Below are 18770 nucleotides of genomic sequence, written 5' to 3' on the forward strand. Positions count from 1 at the left end.
AGCAGCTGTATTTGTACTGACAGATTACACACAGGTGCACTCTAGTCATTAGCACTCATCAGGCAATGTCTAGAGGCAACTGACTGCACTCAGATCAAAGGGGGCCGAATAATTATGCACACACCACTTTGCAGTTATTTATTTGTAAAAAATGTTTAGAATCATGTATGATTTTCGTTCCACTTCTCACGTGTACACCACTTTGTGCTGGTCTTTCATGTGAAATTCCAATAAAATTGATTCATGTCTGTGTCAGTAATATGACAAAATGTGGAAAACTTCAAGGGTGCCGAATACGTGTGTGTGTGTGTGTGTGTGTGTGTGTGTGTGTGTGTGTGTGTGTGTGTGTGTGTGTGTGTGTGTGTGTGTGTGTGTGTGTGTGTGTGTGTGTGTGTGTGTGTGTGTGTGTGTGTGTGTGTGTGTGTGTGTGTGTGTGAGAGAGAGAGAGAGAGAGAGAGAGAGAGAGAGAGAGAGAGTGAGAGAGAGAGAGAGTGTGAGAGTGTGAGTGTGAGAGTGTGAGAGATGATACAATGAGAGCGGCCATGTTCTGTTGTCACATTACACACAGGCAAGCTGATATGCATCTCCTGCCCTCAGCCTCTGAAATCGCTAGGTAGTAAACTCCTCCTCCTCCTGCCCAGACTAAGCTCCCATAAGCCCTTGCTACTAAGGCTGAAAGTGCCAAGGCACTCTGGAGAAGCTGTGGGCGAGGTTTGTTTAGTATATAGGGAATTAGAGTATTAAAACCAAAAAATATTTGGCTTGAGGAATTCCCTATAAACTATATGAAAGGAACACAATTATGCAATGAGTAAAAGTTTCTCGGATCCACTTTAAGGAGCTGAGAGATATCATGTACAGTCAATGTTTTGTGGATATGTGTAATAAAAAAAAAAAAATGCAAGGTTAGGTAGTTGTCGGGTTATAGTTCTGGGCTGCCGAAGATCTACACTGAAATGTTTGCCTCAGCTGTAAAGGAAGGGAGAGGGATAGATAGGAGGCGGTCATATTTATTCCCTCTTAAAAAATATCCATAGTATGGATGTCAGGTTATTTGAGCTTTATTAGTATCCAAATAGAACACCTGGAACAAGTATGCAGTCAGTGATGTTAGTCTTGACTTAGAGCCCCTTATCTGCTTATTTTCTCCGGGTCATTATTTGGGTTGACTTATACATCAAGTCGACTTGTATCCGAGTATATACAATATTCTTATTTTTTTTATATCACATTGCTAAAATGCTAAAAAATGACTGAAAAGGTAAGCTAAATACACAATTTCTCATTGCATGATTTTTTTTCAGTCAATATGGAGTTTCATTCCACTTTAAAGAGAATCTGTATTGTTAAAATCGCTCAAAAGTAAACATACCAGTGCGTTAGGGGACATCTCCTATTACAATCTGTCACAATTTTGCCGCTCCTCGCCGCATTAAAAGTGGTTAAAAACAGTTTTAAAAAGTTTGTTTGTAAACAAACAAAATGGCCACCAAAACAGGAAGTAGGTTGATGTACAGTATGTCCACACATAGAAAATACATCCATACATAAGCAGGCTGTATACAGCATTCCTTTTGAATCTCAAGAGATCATTTGTGTGTTTCTTTCCCCCATGCACTGAAGTTTCAGGCTGCTCTTTTCTTCTTGCAAACAGCTTTGCCCTTGTTTGTAATTCCTCAGTATGTGAAAGCCCAGCCAGCTCAGAGGACGATTTATCCAGCTGATTAGAGCAGCTTCTCTCTTCTCTCTTATCTAAATAACACACAGGCAGTGTGCATAGAGGGGCCAGAAAGGGTGAGTTCATAGCAGAACCACAACACTGAAGAACTTGGCAGCCTTCCAGACACAGGCCGACAAGTCTGACAGGGGAAAGATACATTGATTTATTACAGAGACTGTCATAGTAGAAAGTGCTGCAGTTAGCCAGAACACATTAGAATAGCTTTTGGAACATGTAGGATGATAAAAAACAGGATGCAATTTTTGTTACGGAGGCTTGGTTCACAGTAGGTTTTCAGTAACTGTTGCCAAGGATTTTGCAACCCAAATTCTGGTCAGATTTTAAAGATGCTTTCTAAAATAGCAAGACATTTTAACCACTTCTGGACCAACGTGATTGGAATCTACGTCTTGCTGGTGGCTGTGCGGCTCTGACAGGATGTAAGGGGCAAGAGCCACCCAGTCCCGAAAGGGTTAATGCGTAATCAATACATGTATGTGCTTGAGTTGCTTCTTGGAGTTCTGCAATAAATTTCCCAGGCCAATTGCTCCAGCCCAGAAGGATTTAAGACCTAGACAGGACCAAAACATATTCAAGAAAGAACCATGACAATGATGACGTCTCATATAATCCAGTGACAATGTTGTATATGGCCGAGCAGGAGTAAAATAAACTCTGGAGTGTTTTAATATATCTCAGTCTATCCCTGTCAAATATCAATACCCTATACATTCTCTCAGTACCTTCCTTCCCACTCCTCAGTGTCCACATTTCAACTATAACTTGGCCAGTGATCCCTATACAGACATGCTTGCTCAGCCTAGCTAAGCAGCATGTATTGCATTTTGGAAAGAGGGGAGAGAGTAGTTTCTGTAGCGTTTCAGCTAGCATTTTGCGGTTTTGTGAAGCGTTTTTGGTGTAGTAGATTTCATGTATTGTTACAGTAAAGCTGTTACTGAACAGCTACTGTAACAAAAACCGCCTGGCAAACCGCTCTGAAGTGCCATTTTTCAGAGCGGTTTGCGTTTTTCCCATACTTAACATTGAGGCACAAACGCCTCCACAATCCAAATTCTGCAGCAGCCCGGGAGTATGCGTTTCTGCAAAACGCCTCCCGCTCTGGTGTGCACCAGCCCATTGAAATACATTACCCAAGCGTATCCGCAGCCGCAAGCGGATCGCAAAACGCAGCCGAACCACTCTGGTGTGCACTAGGCCTTAGAGCTTGCTTCTATTATAAGGAGACAAAGGCGCAGGAGGAGGGTCTGTTTAATCGCCCCTCGTATTTTTCGTGAGAGAACAGTTCTTGATAATTTTACTGAGACAGAGGTGGTGAAGAAGTTCAGACTCACTCATGATATGATTTATGATATGATCCGGCAGTAAAAGGCGGGAATACTCTGGTCAGGTAGTGGTAAAACTCCGCCTCCTACCCACAATGCTTCACTTTCAAGCTTACAGAGAGGAAAAGTATCCCATGTAAATCATTAATACAGATTACCTAACTCTCTGCTTTCTCACACTTTCCTCATGCATATCTCTCCATTATCCCCTGCTATCAAACACTTTTCTCTCTGTCCTCTCACACTGGTAAATTGACTCCAGAGTGTTAAAATACCTCATGAGATAAACTACCTACCTTTTTTCTCTTAGTAAATGCTCTCTGGTGAATTGACGCCTTTGTGTGAAAGTCCTCTATTGCCTTACTGGATTAACTGGATTCTCTCAGTAGGCTAATGGTCCTGGGGGAGCTCCCACTTTTCCCCATACATACTGTGCACCAAGTTCCAATAAATGTTCTTGAATATCTCAGTTTGGGGCCTTCCAAATATGCCTAATTGTAAGAATCCTTCCGTAATGTGGAGATCAACATTACGGAAGGATTTTTTATTCGGCATATTTGGAAGGCTTCAAATAGAGACATTTAAGAACATATGTTGGAACTTGGTTCACAATATGTATGGGGGAAAGTGATAGCTCCCCAAGGACCATTAGTCTACTTAGATAATCCAGTTAGTCCAGTAAGGGCCTGAGCCCACTAACGCAGTTGTACGCAGTTGTGTTAGCTTTTCAGCATTTGTAACATTGATGTGTTCCTGAAAAGCGGACACAACTGTGCACAACTGCGTTAGTGGGCTCAGGCCCTAAGGCAATAGAGATGCCAATACACAGTATCGTGTTTTAGGGCTCAAACCCACTAGCAGCCTTTTCTAAGTGCTAGTGATTTGAAAAAGCTCTTGCTAATGCAATGATATGGGGGATTTTTATAAAATCATATCGCTCAAGTGGGATCACATCCATAGCATTACATTAGCAAGAGCATTTCAAACCACAAAGCGCTCAGAAAAGCGCTCCTAGTGGGTTCCAGGCCTTAGACAGGGATGGTGCAAGAATGGGGAATAATTGTATTGTGATGGTGTGTTATTTATAGGCAATATACTGAATTGAATGGCAACAAGTCTTATGTGATTTATTATTAGGTATTACATCAGAATCCCATAATAGTTAACTCTGATATAGTAAACTCAGTCCTTAGGTCCCAGCAAATGCATCCTATAAGTATACATTGTATGAACAATTCTGATAAAATAAAAATGACTTTTCCTGGTCCTTTGGAGTTTACTGTAAAGGAATTCTACTGTATTTGCTGTGTTATGCACAGCGGGTCTATTTTGAATTATTTAAACAACTATATAGTATACATGTAAAAATAATGAAGGGTATCTGAACCAGGAATAAAAATGTAATATAAGCCTACCTTGTTTTAACCTGTGAATAAAAATTCCCTATCAGTCTCTGGATTCCCTGCTCCACCAGCCTTTAAGCCACCAACTAGGAACCACTTTACTGGAAGCACCCGCTGCCATCAAAGACCATGTTTGAACAGGGCATGCGCAAGTTCACCGCCGCACATGCCCAGAAAAAAAAAGGAAACCATCATGCACAGAGAGGGAAAAAAATAATAAAAATGCACAAGTGATTTGTTTTAGCGGACGCACATGGTTCCGAACTTGATGGCAGTGGACGCTTCTCGAGGGCCGAGATCCTCACACATTTTTGGTACATCTCAAATGAATGGATGGGACTGAATCAGGAAAGGTGTGGTTCATTAAGCAGAACACATTTCTACCTAAACATTAGCATGGCTGTGTATTATAGCCAGAAATGGTCAATGGGTTAAGAATATTTCTAGCTTGCATACAATTTGTATGCAGCTTGAAACTGGATCAATCAAATTTATTAAACAAGGGTTTGTCAGTCCACAAAGATGGGTAAAAATTACAGCTGGAACCAACTTCTGTCCCCTGCCCCACTCTGTGCAAATGCTATCAAGTAAATATGTAACATGGTGCCTTGTAAGGACTGCCACACTCCAGGTGAAGTCAGGTAACTGGCCCCCATGGGGGGGGGGGGTAACCCTGGGAGAGTGAGGTCACCCTCTTAACATACTTTCACGGGGGGTGGTAAGGTGGCCACACATCTTATGGGGCGGGAGGAGAGGGAAGATGTACTGGCCACATTTGTTATTTATTTTAGGAAGGGAAGAGATGGTGGCTGCTCTTGTTATGGTGAGAGGGAAAAGTCGTTGCATTTGTCATGGAAGGGTAAGGGTGGTAGCTGCTCGTTACAGAGATACAAGTAGGGGCTTTTTGTGTCTGCACATGCTGTGGGGGGTTGAGCAGTGTCTGTGCTCACTGTAAGCAGAGGAAAGGGGGGTTAAGGAGGCCACACGTGTTATATGTGGAGTGGAGATTATAATGATTGCACTTCCTTTATGACCTTGGGGGTCAACATGTGGAGAAAGGCAGTGACGCAGAAGAGGGCCCCATAAATGTTTTGCTGGGTACCTCATGATTTGTAGTTACTCCCCTGGTCCCACCACTTGTGCAAATAGGATTTTTGATAGTCTGGTAAAAGGAGCAGGCATTATACAATAGAACATTGAAAGATAACCACCAATTCTTAAACACGCATGCTCCTCTTTTGCAGCTACCCATGCCACCAGATGGTGCACTAGCCCAGTGGTTCTCAACCTGGGGTCCGGGGACCCCTGGGGGTACATCAGCTGTTGTCAAGGGGTCCCCAGGGGCCGCAGACAAAATGGTGGCACTACGCACGCTATCGGCGTTTACATGTTTGTAAAAAGCATATTGATATCCAAGCTCCTCCCCCCCCCGATGCGCACGCTATCCCCTCCTACCAATGGCTTGATTGGCCGCAAATGCTGCCACTCACACGCCTATTACAAGTGCCCTGTGTGTAAGCCCGGCTGCATCACCAGCTCAGCCAATAGGAGCGCGGTACGCGTACCGGATATCAATATGCTTCATGTAAACGCCGATAGCGTGCGTGTCACAGGGAAGGGAATAAAGCTATGGACAATAGCTTTATTCCCTTCCCTGTGATCCAGACGCTATCAGCTCTTTAAATGTTAGTTGGCTGCAACCTATATAAAATCAGCAAGCAGGGCTTGCAAATGGGCTCCAGCCACCATTTTTCCGAAGCTGTGGGCAGGACAAGAGAGGAAGGGGAGGGGAAGGCAAGAGAGGGGTGGGGAGGCTCTTCCGTCCAGCGCCATTTGCAGATTGTGACTGCATGTGGCTGGATGTGGGAGAAGGAACTCTCACATTTGCTTAAAAAAAACATTACAATTAGACTTAAAAAGCCTTCATAAAAGCTAGGAGGGGGTGTAAGGGTGTTAGTAGTGCAGGGAATAGGTAGGCTGGTAGAGGGGGGGGGGGGGGGGGGGGAAACAAACAAAAAAAACTTACTATTCTTTTTCATTATTTTTCTTGGTGAGGACAATACATTTGTATTTTGTGTGCTGTTAACAGTGTGACCAGCTGCGCCAGGCGACCGCATGTCTGACCTAACCAGTGCACACACATTGCTACAAATATGCAACAACAGATTTCGCATTAACTTTTTTAAATTAAGTATGGACACAGTCCCTATCTCATTTTTTAACCAGGGACTAACTGTATTTTGCTAATATTTGGCCCCACCCACACCATGTAACAGCCACACCCACTTGTCAAAAGCCACGCCCACTTTCCACAGGGGGTACATTTGGTTAGGGATGAGCCACAAAGGGTACATGTGCAAAAAAGGTTGAGAACCACTGCACTAGCCAACTGCCAAAGTCACCCATGCCCAATAAACCACACAGATGAAATAAATTACTTTATAGCCTGAAAGACACAGTTGCATTTCAGCATGATCCCTCTATGGCTGCTGTAGCTAATCATATTTACCAACATATAAATGACTGAGATATTGCACATCATGTGAGTGCGGTCATCTTGGTGACCGCTCAGAAGGGGGAAGCCTCTGGATCCTAATGAAGCTTTCCCGTCCTCTTCAGCCTCCTGGATCCAGTGCTGAAAGCCCCCAAACTCTGTGTATGGTAATATTTACCTTTCGGGCTCCAGTACAACCTTTCCGATCGGGTTCTGGTGAAAACAGCCGAGCCCCATCAGGTCCGCTCTACTGGGCAGGAGACCCGATAGAGCTTGGCTGTTTCCACTAGAGCCCATCGGAAAGCTGCTACCTTGGAGCCCTCAAGGTAAATATTGCAGCTCGCTACAGCACCAGCACAGTGCTTGCCAGGGAAATTTTCAGGGGAACCAGCGCTGGAGTAGTATCCTGAGGCTTCTCCCTCCTGAGATACAGTAAGTACACCATAGGGGCTGTTTTTTGTTACGGGTGTATTTTAACCAGTTTACCCCCAAGTGGTTTTTACCCTAACAGACCAGAAGTGTAAGTTATTCATTTTATTAATATTGTGTATAAATGTATGTGTATGTATGTGCCTGTATGTGTAATTTTACTTTTTGGCTACAAGATGGTGCTAGTGAACACTCTCCTGTTTAGGAAGTGTTCACTTTTTTATTTACATTTTACTAAACTGACGGCTTCCTGTTTTATAATGGACGCGGCCGCAGATCGCGGTCACGTCCATTCACTCCAGGCATTGTGATTGGGCAGAGGACTGCTTGGTCCTCTTCCCCAATCACGGAACACGGATACCCGATGGTAAACAGAGACAGGAGCGGCGCGCACACGTGCGGAGCAGTGGCGGGAGCGGGCGACTTATTAAAACGTCCTGTTGCCGTTAACAGGCTCAAACAGGACGTTTTAATAAGTCAGTTTGCTGTTAATAGGTTAAGCACAGCAGAGCCCACAAACAGCCTGACAACTCAGAGCCCGTTTCCACTTCTTAGTGATGCGAATGCGGCTACCTAGCCGCATCACTTCTGCATCTCCTGATGCGGAAGCACTGGCGTAACTACTGGGGATGCAACCCCATCGGCCACACGGGGGCCCGGAGTTTGCCAGCCGTGTGCAGGGGGAGCGCTAACTCCCTCCCGATTGTGGGACCCCCCAGCCAGGTGTGGAACTGGCTGCGGCGTCTAATAGACGCCGGGCCAGTTCATTCCCCGCAGTCTCCCGGGAGGCAGAGCAGGGCTACAGCAAGATGGCTGCCGAAGCCCTGCACTGGAGACAATTTGTGTCTCCAGTACAGGGCTTCGGGAGCCATCTTGCCATAGCCCTGCACTCTGCCTGTCAACGCGGGAGATGTGCTGCTGGAAGATAGTCGGGGAGCTGCGTGCCAGATGCCGGGAGAGGAGACTTCTGCCAGGTGAGTGAATTGTTGTTTTTTTTCCACAGGTGCATTTTTTTTTCTGGTCACTCCTGCCCACATTGCAATTTTCTGGTGTCTGCTGCCCACATTGCGATTTTCTGGTGACTGCTGCCCACTATACGATTATTTTCTGATGACTGCTGCCCACTTTATGATTATTTTATGGGGAAATGCTGCCCAATTTATAATTAATGTCTGGTGAAATGCTGCACAATTTACGATTAATGTCTGGTGAAATGCTGCTCAATTTATGATTCATTTCTGGTGAAATGCTGCCCAATTTATGATTAATGTCTGGTGAAATGCTGCACAATTTAGGATTCATTTCTGGTGAAACATTGCTGCATTAGGATTATTTTATGGTGAAACACTGCCCCATTACGATTATTTGGTGCCTATTGGGGGAGGGGGGGGGGGGCCATTCTCATTTTCGCAGGGGGGGGGGGGGCAGTGATTTCTAGTTATGCCCTGGTGTGAAAGTCAATTGAGGAGATGGGACGCGGCTGCAGGCGGATGCGGCCGTGCGAGAATCTGCAGCATGCTGCAGATTCTCAGATCACTCCACACAACATGCACGCAGTGGAAACTCTTCCATTGCCCTGCATGTGTTTCAGGACACCTGCGAGCATCGCACCGCTCCTAGTGGAAATGGGCCCTTAGCCTTCACCACAGTGACTGCTGCTGGCAATTTGTGCTGGTTGGTTGAAACTGAAGGTTAGTTGAGTTCCGGATAACTGGGACACTAATGTACATATTTAACAACTTTAAGGGCCCGTTTACACTATAGCGTTGCGGAATCGCCGGCAAATCACCGCCGCGATTTCGCATGCGAATTCGCATAGGTTAGGGTAATGCGATTTTAACCATGTCACTGCCTGTGTGAATTAACATGGGTACCTATGCGAAATCGCATGCGAATTTGCGGCAAATAACGCATGGGGAAACGCATGCGATTTCCCTATTAAATACATTGCGTGCGATTCGCCTGCATTCCACACGCAAGCGAATTCTGAGGGCTCTGCCGTGCAGAAAAATCCTGCACAGAAAAAACGCACAGCAAAACTGACAAGTGGAAACAGGCCCATCCACTTGTATTGGCTGTGCGAATCTGCATGCGGGCAACGCATGCGGATTCGCGATAGTGGAAACGGGCCCTAATAAACATGGTTTTGTTTTTAACCAAAAATACTGGTCAAGCGAAAGTGGATTTTCAAAAAAAAAAAAAAAAAAAAAAAAAAAAAAAAAAGGGCTTACATCCAGCTGCTGCATAGTTTACCAGAAAAGACATTTATAGGCGTTTTTTGTAAAATTTTAAGCACGGGCGATTTTCAAAATCGCCGTGAAAGCGCTTGTGCAATTATTCTCTATGAGAGAGTTCATATCAGAGCGGTTCGTTTGCGATCTGCTTTGAAAAGCGGTGCTTGGGCCATTTTTTTAGGTGATTTGCCTCAATGGAAGGTATAGGAACAAATCCGCAAAACGCTCACAAAATCGCTTTGGCAAGTTTGTTTTTTAAAGTACATGGTATTTATTTTTTACGGATCAAAAGAAGGAAGCGTTCTGCAAAAGTGCTTACAAAAACACCCACAAAAACGAGCGAACGCGCAGAAAATCGCCAGAAAACTATTTTAAAAATGCAGAAAGAAAAGCCCACTGCAGACGGACATGCGAGCCGACGCAATGTGAACAAGGCCTCAAAGTTTTTTTTATAATGTTTTTATAAAGGGATTTTATAAGTATATACACAGTGAGATAACAAAATTGTAATTAATTATCTGGTCTGCTTATTCAAAAGCTATGGCACAAGGGGTAGTAGTCGGGGTTCAGATACTGTAACAGAGTTCCCCAACCCTACAGTCCTCACAGACTCATGCTTTTGTGTACGACTTTTAGAGAACAGTAACACAGTCTAAAAATTCCTATATCATAGCAGGCTATTTAATCAGCCCCCTAGAAGTCAGCATGAGAAATGCTGCTCATAAAAAACTGAAGCATTATACAGTATAATCTGGTTATAGTAAACTTAAGGGACCAGGAAAAGTGGTTTACTATATCAGGAGTTTACTATATCAGAAATTGTCCTATAATTGGCCCAGCATGCCCTGGTACATTCTCTGCTGCAAAGGAGCAACTTTGTCCTCCCATTGGAGGTACAGTACAAGCACTTGCACATTTGGTGGACTACAAGGTTAAGTATATCTTAGGCGTCGTTCCCATTGCGTTCGGCTCGCGTGTCCGTTTGCATTGGGAGCTCTGAAGTGATTTTTTTTTCGATTTCTGTGCGTTGGATGTTTTTGTTAAGCACTTTTCTAGGTGCTTTTGCAGAATGATTGCGTATTTTTCATTTCACTGACGTCAGGAAGAGAACACTGATCCGGAAAAGAATAAATACAATGTATTTATTCTTAAAAACGCTAACACAATCGCTGCACAACGATTTTGTGAGCGTTTCACGTTTTTCCTATACCTTTCATTGAGGCGGATTTACCTCAAAAATGGCCCATGCACCGCTTATCTGTGCGGATTGGAAACGAACCGCTCAGATGTGAACTTTCTCATAGAGAATCATTGCACAGGCACTTTCAGGGCGATTTTGAAAAATCGCCAGCGCTTAAAAAAAAAAAAAAAAAAATCTCAGAAAAAGCCCTTAGTGTGAACGAGCCCTTAAGGTTGCATAGCCAGGCTGGACAAATTCCTGGTACAGTATCCAGGGCTCCTTAAAAATTGCAGCCATCACTGAATAGAGGCAGCTACTCAACAATCATGAAGCTTCTCTTTAAAATGCAGCCAATCATGATAAGCCATTTGCACCTTTAATGCGAGTACCTCTGATATCACTCCTCTCCACTGTGTTAGGTACACATAATGCAATTTTCTGGCAGATCGACCATTTCCAACATGTCCAATCTGATTTTCAATCGATTTTCCATAGAAGTGAGCGGAAAATAGACAGAAAATCAGATTGGACATGTTGGAAATTCTTTATCTGGCAGTAAATGTGTCAAAAAATTGTATCGTGTGTACCTAGTATTACTTTTGCAGCGAGTAGGCCTACTCTGATCTGAGCTTCAACTGAAAGTAGCCTGTAGTGCACTCCACACACTAGCAGGAGCGTCATCGCTAACAAGAGAAGAGATACCCGGGAGTGTGTACAATCCCCTTGGAGGACTGTGATGATACTTTTATCACTGACTGCAAAGTGGAAGCTGCAACCTCTATTGTTTACGTTCACATTAGTCTTCATTTTCCCCAGGCTGCTTATTTGTACAGTATTGTATATCCAGCGCCAGTACCATTCTTCTTGTCTTACAAATGTTATCAGACATCAGCTCACCTGCAACTAGCCTGAAGAAAGCAGCTGACCATGGCGCATGCACCGCCTACTGCTTATTATATCTAAAGTCAGCATCACGTAGAGGCCAAAAAACATGTTTATTATAACAGAAGTTTTATTATATCAGAGTTTACTATACCAGGGTTGCTCCCATATACTTATAAGGGAGACTGGCCGGGACCTGGAAAAGGAGTTTACTATACCCGAATGTTTACTATATCAGAGTTTATTATACTGTAACTAAAAACGCAAGTTATAAGGAAAACCTCTTTTACAATGAAACGAAAATTTACAAGTGGTTACAGAATATATGTATAGCGAGGATATATTTATTATCCTTGATAAAGCCCAGAGCAGTTTCTAATCTTTTTGTCACTCCTGGCAAGAAATCCTGTGTCAACTCAGTACCCCCCTCCCTCCCCCCCCCCCCCCCCTACACACACTAAAAAATACAAATCGCACAAACTATAGAACACTTAGCATATGATATAAACCATCAGTAAATTAGTACTACGAAATAGGGCACTAAGCAAGATAACCAGGGCCAGATTTATTTCAGAGGAGCCTTTAGGCACAGATGTCCTGGCACCTTAGACTTCACCCTCCATGAACCTACAAACCCTCACCAAACCGCACTGCAAGCATGCTGGCTGGCTGGCTAGCTAGCTACAGGTGTCCCTTAGCATTAGGTAGCCAGAGGTACCTTCAGTATTAAATATTAACTACAGTGAAAATAATGTAATAAAAAGCACTTCATTTTTACAATAATGTATAAATGATTTAGTCAGTGCTTGCCTATTGTAAAATCTTTCCTCTCCCTGTTTTACATTCTGACATTTATCACATGGTGACGTTTTTACTGCTGGCAGGTGAGGTCAGTGGAAGGAGATGCTGCTTGCATTTTTGGCAGTTATAACAGTAATAACCATGGTCCTGATGTCACACTGTGGGAGGGGTTTCACCACAATATCAGCCATGCAGAGCCCCCCCCCCCCCCCCCCCCCTCGATGGCCCGTTTGTGAACAGGAAAATATTTCTCATGGGAAAGGGGGCATCAGCTACCGATTGGGATGAAGTTCAATTCTTGGTTGCGGTTTCTCTTTACGTTTCCCCTGACTTAAAGCGGAAATAAAAACTGTGTAAAAAAATAAAGAGTCTCATTTACCTGGGGCTTCTGCCAGCCCCCTGCAGCCGACCTGTGCCCTTGCAGTCCTGGACCGATCCTCCATTCCCCCACCGCGGCTCACTTTTTTCCGTAATGGAGGTCGACTTCTAAGTTGACCTCTATTGCGTCCTGACCACGCGTATCCTAGTATGCATTCCTGTAGCCAGGAGCGCCCTGCGCTAGCGCAGTGTTGGAAATTCTCTACTGAGCATGCACAGTATGCGACTGGCCACGGAAGCGTGAACGAGGAGGTGCGCGGCCATGAGCAGTTTCCCTAACTGCGTGAAGTGAAAGTGAGCCATGGGGTGGGACCAGAGCATCGGTGAGTGACTGGGGGAACAGGTCGGCTGCAGGGGGCTGGCAGAAGCCCCAGGTAAAAAACAAACAACTCATTTTTTACACAGTTTTCAGTTCCGCTTTAAAGGAGCGAGCGGCTCTCGGAGTCGCACTGACGTCATCTGGACGTTACTGCGCAGGCACAGTAGTTCTGCGCGGTACAGTCCGGATGGACATCAGTGTGACTCCACGAGCTGCATGCTGAAGTGCATTAGATGCCAACCTGGAGAGGTCGGCATCTGCACCGGAATGGAACCAGGAGCCACCGAAGCTGCGGCAAAGCACAGGACGGCTGCCAGGGGCCGGAGGAAGCCCCAGGCAAGTAGATTTTTTGTTTTTTAATCACCTTGGACCTTCCCTTTAAATGGCGTCAGGTGGCTCCGGTACTCACACTAGATTCTGGGCCAAGATGGCCACAAATAAGACTTAAAATATACCATAAGGGAACAAAAATCTGCGGAGTAGGAGAAAAATAAATTAATTAATTAAAATCGGTGTTACAGTGGCATGAGGGCAGGAAGCCTAGAGACAAGAAGGGGCCCCAAAGTATCTGATGATATTAATAGTATACACAATTCTCATATTTTACTTTAAAGGAAATCGTAAAGTGAACCTGAGATGGTTCACTGGTACCTGTTTATACTTACCTGGGGCTTCCTCCAGCCCCATAAGTACCGTAGCCTCCCTCACCGTCCTGTTTGGCCCCTCTGTTCTGCAGCTATAACTCCTAGTAATCAAGGCAGTCACGGGCTTCTGCACATGTGCTCGGCTGTACCCCCGTGGCCTGGAGCATTCTGCGTCTGCGCAGTTATACTGCGCAGATGCAAAATGCTCCCAAGAAAGGGAATGCGGCAGGTGCGTGCATAGCCCAGCATGTGCAGAAGCCGCAACCAGATTACCGGGACTCGTATCGCCCGAACTGAGGGGCCGAAGAGGACGGCAAGGGAGACCACGGTCCAGCGCGAAGGAAGCCCCAGGTAAGTATAAATAAGGGCCAGTGTACTATCTCAGGTACAATTTAAGGCAAATTAAAAAAGCGTTATCCTGTGCCACAATATCAGTCTGAGACCCTCTGGCAAGCAGCAGGGACTCCCGCAATGCTGGCCGGCTACATGCCCCTCAACGCCCTCCTGTGGTCGGAAGCATTCTGCACATGTGCAGAATGCGACAATCACTACTGCACATGCGCAGAGCATTACAGGCTGCATAAACGTGATTAGGGTGCACAGTAGCCAGCTTTGCAGTGATCACTTCTGTGATAAAACGTGCATGTTTTCACATATACAGACAAGACAGACAAGTGTGCCCCCAGTCCCGCTTCTTATTACACTCTGTCCACCTCAGATGGTTCTGTTGACTCCTCCAGCATCCCTACAGTACAAACAAACAACTTGGGAAGGGGCTGGAGAGGCTGGGGTTAGGGCAATGTACACAAAATGCTGCTGTACACTGAATAGTAGTGTTGTCCGGATCCTGAACGATTCGGATCTTTGATCCAAATATCTTGTGTCGAATCATCCGAATCATCAAAATGAGTGATTTGGATCGCAAAGGGGGCGGGGCCAGGAGCAGCACACACCCCCTCTCAGCGGGCAGCGGGGTCCTGGAAGCAGAGCAGAGATGTATCGCTCTGTTGGAGGGGAGCCAGCCTTGCAGGGACAGGTATATCAGAGAGAGGGGACATCGGTGCCACTGCCAGATATATGTAGAGCACACATACTGGCTATAATTTGCTGCTCATTATAGGCTGTCTGTTCCGTAGTTGTGCAGTGAACAAATTGGAAACTTTTGGCTCAGAAGCACAAATTTGTAGACAGCGTGCTGGGCTAGAAGGGCAGGCACTGTGATTGCAGGGCAATATGATCCTCCTGCACTGCTCTAAACAGCTGCACTTCACTTCTGGGGATGCTTTGTGGAATGTTTTCTTTCACTGTGCGACGTTTGCATTCAAAGTATACAGATGAACATATGGGTGAAATATATGTAAAGCATTTGACTGCAGCATGTGGATATTGTGTGCAAACAAACATTTCTGCTCTCTGCTCGACCCTCCTCCCTTCTCTGTCCACTCCCTGCCCGTGTCTGTCCACCATCTCCCCTTCTCTGTGTGTCCACCCCCCTCCCCTTCTCTGTCCACCGCAGGGAAAGTCCTGTCCTGTTAGTCATTTCACCCCCGAATGCTTCCCTAGTAAAATGATCCGAGATTCGGATCTTTTCAATGATCGGATTCGAATCATTGAAAAGATCCGAACTTCCCATCTCTAGGAATAGAGACTGTCTACAACATTTTGTGTAATTCCTTATAAGTAGCTGGGCAGATGGTGTCATTAGAACAATTGTGCAGAGAGAGAACGCTTTTTCTTAGTTGTCATTCTCCCACGAGTAAATAACGTTTTTATTCCCTGGACTGCCAGAAAAATTGCCAGCACCTTTCTAGACAGCTCTGTATAGAGTGCCTGTGTAAGCCAATGAAAATTGGGTAGCGGAAACAGTTGCAGCGAGCTGTTTACTTTCTAGCTCATGCCCCTATAGGGCACTAGAGACGGGATGTCGGGAATTGCAGTTCTAGGAGAACGTCAAAGAATAGCTTTACAAGGTAACCTTGTCTCTGTAAGAACTGCAGCTCCCAGAAACACACACGGCCGAGAAGACTTCAGGGATTGTAGTTTGAAGCAACCATGCGCTAGGACTGCTACAAAGAAGAAAGGGGACTGCAAAGAACTACATTTCCCAATAGGCTATGCAAACAGGCAACAGAAGGATGCTAAGCGAACTTGCGACAACTGCTTGGCTGATGGCATTTGCTGGAGTCTAGATCGCACCAGTCACCAGCCGCTTTCCAGCCACTTACCTATATCAATAGCGAAGCGCTTGGCATTCTCTAAATTCCGGAATATCTCGTCGGGCGGTAGAATAATGCTTTTGTCCATGCTGGCTCCACTCTTCCCTCTGCCTCCGCTGGCAGCCATGTTGGGTGTCAAGCTCAACTCTGCATGTATTATGATAATAAGGATGGGCGGGGCTGCCTGCCAGCTAAGGGCAGTGTGTGACTGAACAGTATACTCGGAGGCTTTTCAAACCACAGGGCACTATAGTCATTTTGAGTGCAGAGGTGTGTAGAAAGACACTGCACAAGTTTATTTTCCCTGCCCTGAGAGACTGGCAACTAAGGGCTGGTTCAGACGGACGCTTGCGGAGCGTTTACCGCATGTGGCTTCGGAACGTCGGTGTAAACGCTCCAATTCAAGTGAATGGGAGCGTTTACACCGAGCTTTTGCGCGCTTTTACCCGAACGCGGCGTTCGGGTCCCGATTTTCGTAAGCGTTCGAGCTGCCCCTGGAAGCGACATGTTGCTTCCAGGGAGCGGCCAACCGCGACGGCTAATGTTCCCCTAGGGGAAATAAAAAACGCGACCGCATCGGAACGCGACCAAAGGCTACTGAAAGCCTGACCGCGCAGCCGCCGCAACGCCCCCAGACGGGACGCCACGCAGACGTCCATCTGAACCAGCCCTGAAGGTAATAAGATAGCCATAAATCTAGTGATGATGGGCAGATTCGACCAAGAGACAAATTTCTAATCGAATCTGATAAGCGACAGATCTCTCGGCTGCCGATACACTGCAAGACAATTCCCGATCAATTTCAGCATGAAATCTCTCAGGAATCAGCTGAGCCTGCCGCATCCCCTGCCTTGCCACTGTATATGTATGTAATGTGTAAATGTGCAGTAATATGCATTTATACATTGCCTGTCCTGCGCCGCAGTGCCCGTCCGTCTTCCGCCGCTCTTCTATTACACGTTGCCGGCGTGTGTCTGACATCACGTGCCGGCATGTTATGCGCCCGACAGCATATATGCAGCTAATAGAAGAGCGGCAGAAGACAGGTGAGCACGGCTGCACAGGACAGGTAATGTATAAATTCACATTACAGCACATTTACACATATTCATGCACACACATTGCGTGAACAGCGTCTGTGGTTTCGTCACTCATCCCAATATTGCTCCGTTACCACCATGCAACCAATTGAGCAAGTTGGCCCAACATGTTGCCGCATGTCCGACTGATTAATGCGACCAATTTTAGGCCCAAACTTGGTTGCATTGTCGATCAGGCATGCACTTGGCGGCACCAGTTCTCATCCTATTCCAATTATGATAATAGAATTGTATGGTCGATCGGCTGCCAAGTGGCCTGATGTATGGCCTCCTTAATGCTACATACACACAATGCAATTTTCTGACAGACTTACTGTCAGATCGATTATTCCCAACATGCCCGTTCTGATTTCAGATCGATTTTCCATTCACTTCTATGATAAATTGTTCGGAAATTTTGTAGACAAAGATCTGAAGACAGTTCCTAATCAGTGTGCAGCAGGGTTTTGTGTATAATTAGACCTGCCCTCAGCCTCTCTACCCCCTCTCCAAGTGCTGTCATGTGTGCTGTAGTGATGCTGAAGGAGTCTGCAGAGCCAGTTCTGCTCTATTGGAGGTTGACAGAGTAAGTGTACAGTAATAAAAAATCTGTGGCTGGGAGCACACTTATCTGTCAGTTTTATGTTTGCAATCTTCTGTATGCGTTTTTTGCACACCATGGGCTTGATTTACTAAACCGTGATAACTCATAGCATGGGCGCGCTAGCGTTTTCACGCGCAAAATTTGTGGTTGTGCGTGGAAATTCGCGATTGCACGCAAAACCGCTAGCGCACCCGTGCAATGAGTTATCACGGTTTAGTGAATCAAGCCCCACGTGTGTCTGTATATGTGAAAACGCATATTTTATCACAGAAGCAAATGTAATAGAGAAAATGCTCCCAGTGCTCCACTCCTGTCAGTTTTTAGCTGCAAAGGGAAAATACATTTAAGTGTGCACTAGCCAATTGATTAACCACTTGCGTAAGAGACTGCTGGTACCAAAAATGTCTCCTATTTCTTCATGCACATGCCACTGCACCGCTCACCCATGATCGCAGGCCCCTTGCTCTGCCGTTGCTATGATGGCAGATGTCTGTGTGCCGGTCTGGAGACGATTTCATTGGCTCCTGGCTCTGTGATTAATGTGAACCAATGAGTTTGGATGGCCGTGCATGCGCAGAAAAGCTCGCGGCCAAACAGAGCCACTTGGAAGACGGAGAGGAACGCAGCGGTTTATGGCGCTGGAGGAAGCCCTGGGTAAGTATAAAATCTTTCTTACGTCTGATCTGAGGTTTCCTTTAAAAAAATTATGCTGATTTGTAGATGTCATGTATCACCTTTAGAAGTAAACTGATTGAATTTGTGCCCCTATTCATACAGGCAATACGCTGTGTTTCCCCACATGCAAGCCGGACAGGGAAACACTGCCTATTCAGACACCTGTATGTCGTATGAATCATTTGCTGGTGTGATCCTGTATGGCATGCTGTAGTTTTCCATAGCACACATTCAGATTCCTCTAGCTGTGCATGGCGCATAGCGATTCGGAAACAAATGTGGCACCCAGTGGAAATAAGCCATTTATACTTTTCTTGCCTCTGGCTTAGGCCCCATTCACACTTACAAAATGCCAGCGATTTTTGCCAG

General features: G+C 45.5%; 1 protein-coding gene across 1 annotated transcript in view; it reads right to left on the reverse strand.

Annotated features, from left to right (window-relative positions):
• PANK4 (pantothenate kinase 4 (inactive)) overlaps positions 1–16196 on the reverse strand; it is a 107158-nt gene extending 90962 nt beyond the window's left edge. The window contains exon 1 of the mRNA XM_068242777.1: positions 16053–16196. Coding sequence (XP_068098878.1) covers positions 16053–16170 — 118 coding nt within the window. The 5' untranslated portion in view covers positions 16171–16196. The remainder of the gene's footprint in view (positions 1–16052) is intronic.
• Between the last annotated feature and the right edge of the window lie 2574 nt (positions 16197–18770).

This window comes from Hyperolius riggenbachi, chromosome 6 (genome assembly GCF_040937935.1).
Source record: "Hyperolius riggenbachi isolate aHypRig1 chromosome 6, aHypRig1.pri, whole genome shotgun sequence".
Lineage (NCBI taxonomy): Eukaryota > Metazoa > Chordata > Amphibia > Anura > Hyperoliidae > Hyperolius > Hyperolius riggenbachi.